Raw genomic sequence first — 9776 nt, forward strand, 5'->3', positions numbered from 1 at the left:
GCATAATGCCGCCCAAATGTTCACGCAAAGAAAGAAGGCGTGGTTTCAGGAACAGCAGTTAGTGTTGATGCAGCATGTCAGGGAGACGCTGTGTGTTTCTAGGTGAAAGCAAAAGCACTTTATTTGGCCTTCCGGAAGTAGATGCATTTAGGAATGTTTAAGATTACTTACAACAGAACAGCAATGCATTTTATGGACGACCGTTTCGTGAACCTAGGAGAGGAGGTCATTCTTTGCTTTGTTATGACAATCTATTGCTATGACAATCTGGTGCTTCTGAATCAGCTACTGTTTTGTTATTAGTTCAAGTATTTGCTATTGACTGTTCATATGCGGAGTTTTGGGCATCGTGTGTGTGTGTGCAAGAGAGAGAGGTGTGTGTGTGTGTGTGTGTGTGTGTGTGTGCATGTGCAAGCGCGTGCGAGCGAGAGATAGAGAGAGCGGTGTGTGTGTGTGTGTGTGTGCGCATGTGCAAGCAAGAGAGAGAGAGACACATCACATCACAGTGGAGTCAGCTGTCTTAACCGTGGCTTGTGTACTGCAAACACATATTCATCACTGTGTCTATCACGAGACTTTGTTCCCCTTTCGGGCTCTGTCTTTACATTTATTTTGAAAGATGAAGCTCGCGATTATGGTAAGGGGCGTTACATTTCCGACGAGTGCTTGCGGTGTTCGGCCAATCACAATGCACTGGGTCAGCTGGCCAATCAGAGCAGACTGCGCTTGTCAAAGGAGGGACTTTGTAGAAAACGAAGCGTTTGAGAGAGGCGGGGCATAGAGGACCTACAATAATGTACAGTATTTGAAAAATAATGTGTTTTTTGAACATTAAAGTATGTCAACATATTCTGTTACACCAAATACACAAAATAATGATCTTTAAAAAAGCATCATATGACCCCTTTAAAAACACGAGTTGCAGTGGGAAGGGGGAAAAAACCTGCCATAAAGTCTCAATATATGTTTTTTCAAAGTTGAACTTGCATTAATTTTACATGGCTTTCTAAACATTCTAAACTCTTTTGTGTGAGACGCGAGTGCAACGGTGATAGATGTCCCTCTAGAAAATGCGTGAAATATGCGTTCTGTGTGAACGGCTTGGTTTCAGTTTTGACGTAAAGATGATCTTCTCCACATTGATGTTCCTTTTTCCCGCAATATTTGTAATTAACAACGCAGCAGCGCCGCATCTAGTAGCTTCAACTGGACAGGCTAAACAAAAACATTAAAATGCAACGACACTTACATCGTCATCGCATGATCTCGTGCACCACTGATAAAGCTGCCTCCTTAGCGCACACCTAAAATTCTAATGCAACGTTTTTGCATTCGAACGTGGATTTTTATTTTAGCATTCGAAATTCAAAAAAATTTTTTTGACAGCCCTACTAGAAACACTGAATATAGTAAACACTGTAAATGTACTCTACTAGCAGTACATGAAGTATACACTGCAAAAAAAAGATTTTTCATAGTTGTAAATTAAAACAAAGAGTATGTTTCATAAGAAAATAGTATTTCAGTCTTTCTACTTCCAAATTTCTCGTTTATTTGTGATAAAAAAAAAAAAAGCAATTTATGAGTGAAAATGGTTTCAAAGTAAATCCTACACCAAACTTTGTTCGTTGTAGGAAGTCTCACCCCTGCGACGGCTTGTATTAATGGACTCTTGCTTTCGTCCTCCTCACTGACGGAGTTGACATCTGCACCGTGCGCGAGTGCCTCTGCCATGACCGATAGGTTCCTAGCCCGTGATGCCTTATGAAGCAGCGTCTTTGGGTCAAGCTCCCTGCCGTCCTCTGGATCCGATGCTTCCTGCTCGATATCAACCTCCCCACTGGACTCATCCGAGTCCTCACGCTCTGCAATAAAACATGGGAGATGAAGAAGGGGACAAACACACAACAGATAGACATACCAATGTAGGACGTCTTCTCACCTTCCTCAGTGACGCTGTCCACCACTGAGCCGAAAACGAGTATGTCTGTGCTGCCGTCAGTACTGCCGCCAAGCCCGCTATCACTGCTGAGACCTGCGGGGCCAGTGGGTGCCAAGCGAGGGACACGTTACTCATGACCTTCTCAAACATTCAGTGCTTGACCTCTCACACAATGCATTATAAAATTTGTCTGCAACAGGCAAACATGCAGACTGAAGTTCCTGTAGCAACTCTCAAAATGAAGTCTTTATGAACTAAACAGCAGGAGATATATGGGATGGACTTGTCTCATGGACATTAGAAGGTAAAGTCGTATGAAGAACTTACTGCGAGGCCCTGAGCCTGTGTCAAAGTAAGAGAAGAGCGAATCAAGCTCGTCGGGACAAAACAAGGATTCTCTCCGAAACTTTGCAGCTGCCGCAGCTGAGGAGGACAAGTAGAGAAGAACATCATGTCAACTTTTCACTTTGCCTAACCTTCATAATGCATTCAAAATCTGTATTTTCTCATTCCATATTTTATAAAACAGTCATAACATATAATATTTTTCAACTAAAACCATATTGTATCTGATCATTAATGAGTGAGAATGTCATTCTTTTTTAGGTATTACATGTTACTATGTTATTACCATGTTATTGCTGCATTTGCTCATTTTTATTATTCAAAATTGAGATTTTTTTTTTTTTAATTTAAAAAAGCTATGACGCAATATATCTTTGTTTTGATGCAATTTATCTTAATTTTGAATATATCACTGTACAAAATTTGCAAAGCCGACCTACGTCATCAGCCCAGAACTGCTTCCAGTGTACAACAGTGAGCGCAAGCTACATTAAAGTAATTATTACATTTTGAATATGGATATTTTTCTTACAAATACTTATATATTTGCTACAGAAGGCCTTTGTTCACCCCCCGGAGCCATGTGAGACACTTTTTTTAATGGATGGGTGCATTTTAATTAAGTGCTTTTGGGCTGATGCATGCAACACCCGCTGAGTGGCATTAAACAGCTTGAAAGATCAAAGACAATTTTTAATATAACTCCGACTGGATTCCTCTGAAAGAAGAAAGTCATATACACCTAGGATGCCTTGAGGGTGAGTAATATATGGGCTAATTTTCATTTTTGGGTGAACTAACCCTTTAAGCCCATTACAATGAATGACATTTAATTAAATTCCTCAAGACTCAAGATTGCTCAGAAACATTCAGACATATGAAAACATATTCATAACAAAACAACATGAATATTACTCTGAGAAGTTTTCATACAAAATAAATACATTTTATTTTAATTAAACTTACGGATTACAAAAGTGATCAAATGTTTCATGCTGCAATGGCTCATCAATAGGCATACATATGTTTGTTTTTTTTAATTCAGTCCAAAATGTGTGTGAGATATGGGGAAAGGCTAAATATATTTTACAAAAAGTATTTTTGGTACTAATGGTACTCCATATATACCTGGTCCCAAATGACGCTTATATCTAGTAAAAAAAGAAAAGAAAGAATGATGCATATTTTGAGGGTCTTAAAGAATTTGGAAAGTTTTGTTCCCTTACTAAAAATGGGTTCATTTACTTTAAAAAAAAAATATATCTCTTACAGGTCAAAACGAACCCGAATGAGGGCTAACTCAGAAAACAGTTCAGAAATGACATATGTTCAGAAATAACAAAAGCAAGTACCAGCAGAGAGATTGGCTGGCGACATGATCCTGGCATCGTGCCTGTATTTCCGGCGGGTTTTAGGGGCTCTGATGGAGCTGTTGTGTCTCCTGCACTTCTTCACGCTCCAGTGGTGTGATTTTCTGCTCCCCTCCACCAGGGCCTCGGCACCACACATCTTCTTCAGAAACTTCCTCTCCACATATTTCGCTTTGATCCACGCTTCTTTCTCTTGCCTACATAAAACATAAGAAGCACAAACGAGAGCTTCCATCATTGAAACATTCACCATATGAAAATATAATGACATCAAAAAGAAAAAAATATTATCTTCTGATAGATTCTGGCAACTGATATAATGCAATGGCGGAGAGTTGGCTGCACACTGACCTTGAGCTGTTGGGACCAGGTTTCTTAAGTCCCTGCTCCTCACACGCACCTTCATAAATCTGGTTGATTACAGTGTTGCCAAGCTCACACATTAACTACAGAGAAAACAGTCAGAAAAGCATTATTTGACTGATAAAAGTAAAAAATAGCATAACATAACATAACATAACCAAGTTTTAATAGTGACTAAATTAATTCTGTACTGGGATTTGGGTGAATAAATAATTGTTATACGAAATTATTATAATATAACAATATATGGTTTTGTATAATAATTATAATATAATAGAATGACATTTGCATAAAGGAAAGGACGTCTGGTTTTCATAGAATTCCCTCAAAATTCCCATTACTGTAATGCATCCTGATGTTTTTTTCAAGTTGTCTTTCCCATTATTATTACAGTATAACTATTATACAGTTCAAATTTAAGAATTCAAAATAAAAAAAATGATTACAAAATAAAATAAAAATCTAAAATTGCAATACAATGTTTTTTTATTTAAATCAGCTAAAATAAATACTATAATGATGTATGAATATCTTATTTTTTGCATTATAGTACTGAGAACAACATTTCACATTACGGTAATGAGCATTTAGTGGGAAACTTAGGGGATATTATTCATAAATATACTGTCACTTTGCAAACGATCTTAAAGTAGAGACAGACATTATTTACTTCAAGCTAAAAATGTGTTATTTTTCCCAACTTTTCTTTGATAGGGGTGCAATAGGATACCAAAATACTTTGAACAGGTTTGTGAGATGCACCCATTTAGTTCTCAGTGGGATCTTACCTTCATAAGCTCTGGCTCCCATGTGTCGAGTGTTAAAGAGCGAACCTTAGAGCAGTGGACGCCCAAACTCCTGCAGAGACAGAATCAGAAAATTAGCTCTTCAAGCATGGTTGATTTAAGCACACTTTTTATAACGACCTCTATTATATTCTGTGATTAAAAATAAGTCTAGCAATGACAGGATTTGGGTCAGCCTCCTTTAGAAACCTGTAGAATCACAGAATCCCCATCTGCAGCCCCTGTTGTGTCTGAACACATCAGTTCTAATGCCTCTGTGCATTATGAGGCTTCTGTCTTGCGTTCAGTTATGGACGGCCATCTTTGAGGAGGTAGGAGCGATTTAATCGGATTAGCAGGATGGCACCGGTAATCTGCAGAGGAACTGATGGAGCAGAAAAGTGCTTCACCCTGAGGGTGTGACGCAGTGTGTACATGAGCATCATATGGCTTTCAAGCAAAGCCATTCTGCTGTTGGGTTCAATCTGTCACGAGTGATGCAGTTGGGATAAATGTTCTGACGCAGGTGGCTTTAAAGCCTGTCTATCTTCAGTCAAATCAATATGGAAGCAGACGGTTCTCAGATGTTTAGAGTCATTATGTCGACTGTACGATATCTGGAGTGTGAACAAGTCAAATAACAATGGCAAATACTGCAGCAGACTGAAAAGAACTTCTACAGATATTCTTGTTATTCCATGTCACATTAAAAGGATAGTTCACCCAAAAATAAAAATGACCCACCCTCAAGCCATCCTACACTGTAAACACAGCAGGGCTCTACGCTTACTTTTCTTTTTTTAACTTAAAAAATTTAGGAGCACGTTCAAAATTTTAGGAGCACCTTCTGATCAATAATCCAACATTTTATCAAAAAGTAGCCTTCCCATTACGAGGTGATATTTGACTCCTCTAACTTTATTAAAAGTATGTCATCTTTTGTCAAATTCTTAAAAAAATGATATTTTAAGCTTTTTAAAAATTGTAATTAAAAACGACAGAATAAGAACAAGTAGAATAAGACATATAAGTTACCAATCAAATTAAATCAGTATTAACAAAATTAATTTGTAGAGGTGGCACGGAAGAACACAAAAGTGGCTTGGTGTACTTTCAGACATTTAATGAAGCTCAGAGGAGTGCAATTAAATCCATAAATTCATGATGAGATTAATGTTTTAAATATAACATTTTGAATATAGAAATATTAAATGATTTAAATAACGGAAAAGATACTTTAAAAATGAAACAAACTGCCAGCAGGTGGCGGCAAATCACTGATTTTATCACTGAATCATTCATTCAATTGATTCATTCGAACGGCTGATTCATTCAGGAATGGATGATCTTTATGAATGGGTAATCATGAATCACTGACTCACTAGATTAGTTTAAAAACCCCCGTTCATTCATAAACGAAACACCGCTGTGTTTGAATGGAGATGCGCAGTGGCTCCGCTGTGTCTTTGTTTTAAACTATGTACCATGGTTACATAAGTAACCGGAGACGTTTGCTTACAAGAAATTTCTGAGAGTGCAGTTAGATACAAGAGAAGTCCCACTGTGAAATTACTGTGAAAGTAACGCAATTATTAACCTGGAATATACTGTATTTCACACAAAAAATTGTAACAGTGTAGGTGTATATGAATTTCTTCTTTCTTTCAGACGAATACAATCGGAGTTATATTAAAAAATGTCCTTGCTCTTCCAAGCTTTATAATGGCAGTGAATTGGGGTTAAGATTTTGAAGGCCATAAAAGTGCATCCATCCATCATGAAAGTACTCCACACGGCCCCGGGGGGTTAATAAAGGCCTCCTGAAGTGAATCGATGCGTTTGTGTAAGAAAAATATCCATATTTAAAACTATATAAACCGTAATCTCTAGCTTCCTCTAACTGGTACGTGCGTTCACGAGGTAGTGGCGTTCCAGCGGATAACAAAATATGTGTGTGTAGCAAACATTTTCATTTTTGGGAGAACTATCCCTTTAAAATACCAGGCATTACGTTATTCTGCTGACGTCTGAAAATAGAACATGAAGGAATATTTACAGCTCATTCAGTCAAACTGATGATCAGGATTATTTGTAGTGCAACCTTATGATTTGAAAAGAGTTGTTTCAGTCTTTTTGAGTGGAATTTTCCCAAACTGGAAGTGCCTCCCATAATTTAAAATGCAGCAGGCTCATTATGAAAAGGTGGATAACTTAAATTCTCACTAAAACAAACAGCAGACTCTCACCTGTGAATGCCAGAGCACTCGATGCAGAGCAGAATGCCGAGGTTGATGCTGGCCCAGCGAGGGTCGGCCTGGCCACAGTCGCAGCAGATCTCGTTTCCTGGCAGAGACTGGACCCGCTGTAGGATACTCTCTCCCTTAACAATACGCTCCCGTGGCTCGCTGGCAGAGTCGATACTGCTCGTGGAGGGAGACGCTGTCCTGTCCAAACGCTGTAGAATCAAGAGTTTATGCTCTTAACTTTATTCAAATGGTGTCAAAAGCAATCCATGTAATCGGGTCAATGGAATGACACTCATTTTTGTGCCCAAATTTATTAGTTTATTTAAAAACACATTAAAAATGCCATTCATACATAAAAAGACATGAATGCACCTCTTATATGATGTAGCGAATTTAGCTCACAACAGGAAATATGAATAATTAACCATAACTAGTTATGGACAATTTATCAAGTGTGCGAATTACTATTCATATATTTTTATATATATACAAAAAAAGTTACTAGTATTAAAAATAAATAAATAAATATAAACACTGTCCTGTCATGTGGTGCGACCAACATACAGTAAAAATAACTCAGAAATCAGGAAATGATATCATGACTGTGTGTAAAAACCAGTAAGCCTCTTAAAATAATTAGTTTTTTGTATTATTGCAGGGTTAGTTTAGATTGTAAAATGTCATGTGGTGTGAATCCCCCCAAAAGTAAGGATATTTATGAACTATTAATTTCTTACATTTATGTAAAAAAAAAAAAAAACTTTTAAAAAACTTTCTGGAAAACAATTAAGATATGTATTTTAGAGGGGTATAAAGTGCTTCACAGCTTATATATATATATTTAAAAAGTCCTGTCATGTGGTGCAACCAACAGAGGGGAAAAAAACAGGAAACAATATCATAGAAAGGACCCCCTGAGATCCTCATGAATGTGTGTCAAGGCCAATAAGCCTCTTAAAATAAAAGTTAGTTTAGCTAGTAAAATGTCAACTTCACATTACATATTGATGTCTAAGTCTATGTATTAATGTGACAGAGTAGTTAGACTGACCTCAATATAATAGTTAAGTATAAAAAATGCTACAATAAAAACCTTAAGGGGATAGTTCACCTTCAGTTGCTGGTCCCCATTGACTTCCATTGTGTGTGTGTGTGTGTGTGTTTTTTTTATACATACTATGGAGGTCAATTGGGACCAGCAACTGAAGGTGAACTATCCCTTTAAATAAAATACCTTATCATACACGGTAACAATTATACCTTTTAAAAGACATTTTCAACTTAATTTACGATTTATTATTTGTAATTAATTTTATTTATATAAAATTAAATGTATGTTGTTTTACCAATACAATATGCATATACTTTTACAGATAAATATTTTATTTTAAAAAGCAAATAAAAAGTAAATGTATTCAGTAAAAAAAAAAATTTAATGCTGAAAAAGTCTGAAGACCTCTACACTAAAAAAAAAATGTAATGCGTATGACTATATACATCAATAATGATGATTTAAATGCCTTTGCAATGTAAGCATCATAAAGTATGCAAATACACAAAATGTGTGTAGCTATTTATTGTATTTAGTACATATTTAATATGGTACTATAAAAGTGTTTTATATACCTCACATTTAAAATGCAATGACTATAGCAGGCTTGGCTATATTTAACAGGAGTCCCTACTCCATCTCTCTATCCACTAAGGGATTCTTCTTCCTCTTTTAAATGTTCCTTTCTAAAATAGCCTATTGCTTACAGTGGGTACGGAAAGTCTTCCAGTTTTCACAGTCTTCCATCCCACAAAGACCAGTCACCAGTCAAGTGGCTAAGGGATTCTTGGCCTGAAAAAGTCTGAAGACCTCTACACTAAATAAATATTGTACTAGCGATAATATCAATAAGTAAAATACTAAATAAACATTCACTAAAGGTCACTGAAAAAAATACATGTTCAATTCTATGCAGTACATGTAACAAATAATATCTCGAGATAGTTTGCGTTAACATAAAACGCACACAAAAAAGTATTCAAACTCACCAAAGTACACTTCAACCTTCCGAATATCTTCATCTTTAAAAAAATGTTTATCCAGAAGCATCAGTAATAACCCGAGAAACAAGCGTACAGTGAAGCCATCTCACATCAAAGCGACACACTGTAACTCTGTGAAAGACTGAGGAAGGAAAACCCCAAGCGTGCCACAAGCGGGTTAGTCGTGAATAAAAGACCAGTGTGAGAGGAGTGAGTTAGTGTGGTTGTGCATGTGTTACGAGTGCAGATGCAACACGAGGAGGCAGTAAAATGGCGAGGTGGTGGGACAGCCAGAGAGATCGTAACTCTGTCACCAGAGGAGGGAGAGAGACACTGTTTAGGCATCTCTGCAGATAAATCATTTGATAAATCAACAGGATGCTTCCGCCCTCAGCATCGCAGCTGGCCGCATTCACCGTCTGTTTTCATATGTCATTTAGCAAAAAAGAAGTTTGCAACTACATATATTTACATTTTGTGAAGAGTGTGTCCATGCAAAAATGACTGCAACAATGGTGGGATGCTACTGGTGACATAGATATACAGTGCTGGGTAGTAACTAGGGCTGGGTTTTTACACAAATTTCACGATTTGATTCAATTCTCGTTTACAAGCTTGCGATTCGATTCCATTACCAATTCAATTAGATTCAATATCGATTATTTTGGATATACTGTATATCAGGTACAGT

At 37.0% G+C, this 9776-nt stretch overlaps 1 protein-coding gene across 1 annotated transcript in view; it reads right to left on the reverse strand.

Moving 5' to 3' along the window:
* The window catches only part of LOC107592577 (arf-GAP with coiled-coil, ANK repeat and PH domain-containing protein 3-like), a 25739-nt gene that overhangs the window by 8242 nt on the left and 7721 nt on the right, over positions 1–9776 (reverse strand). Inside the window, exons 2-9 of the mRNA XM_016282107.1 lie at positions 8103–8131; positions 7052–7260; positions 4809–4878; positions 4009–4103; positions 3640–3854; positions 2270–2365; positions 1943–2044; positions 1645–1865 (exon numbers count right to left, since the gene is read on the reverse strand). Of these exons, the coding sequence (XP_016137593.1) occupies positions 1645–1865; positions 1943–2044; positions 2270–2365; positions 3640–3854; positions 4009–4103; positions 4809–4878; positions 7052–7260; positions 8103–8131 (1037 nt within the window). The remainder of the gene's footprint in view (positions 1–1644; positions 1866–1942; positions 2045–2269; positions 2366–3639; positions 3855–4008; positions 4104–4808; positions 4879–7051; positions 7261–8102; positions 8132–9776) is intronic.

Source organism: Sinocyclocheilus grahami, unplaced genomic scaffold, assembly GCF_001515645.1.
Source record: "Sinocyclocheilus grahami isolate Dianchi unplaced genomic scaffold, SAMN03320097.WGS_v1.1 scaffold154.1, whole genome shotgun sequence".
Taxonomy (NCBI): domain Eukaryota; kingdom Metazoa; phylum Chordata; class Actinopteri; order Cypriniformes; family Cyprinidae; genus Sinocyclocheilus; species Sinocyclocheilus grahami.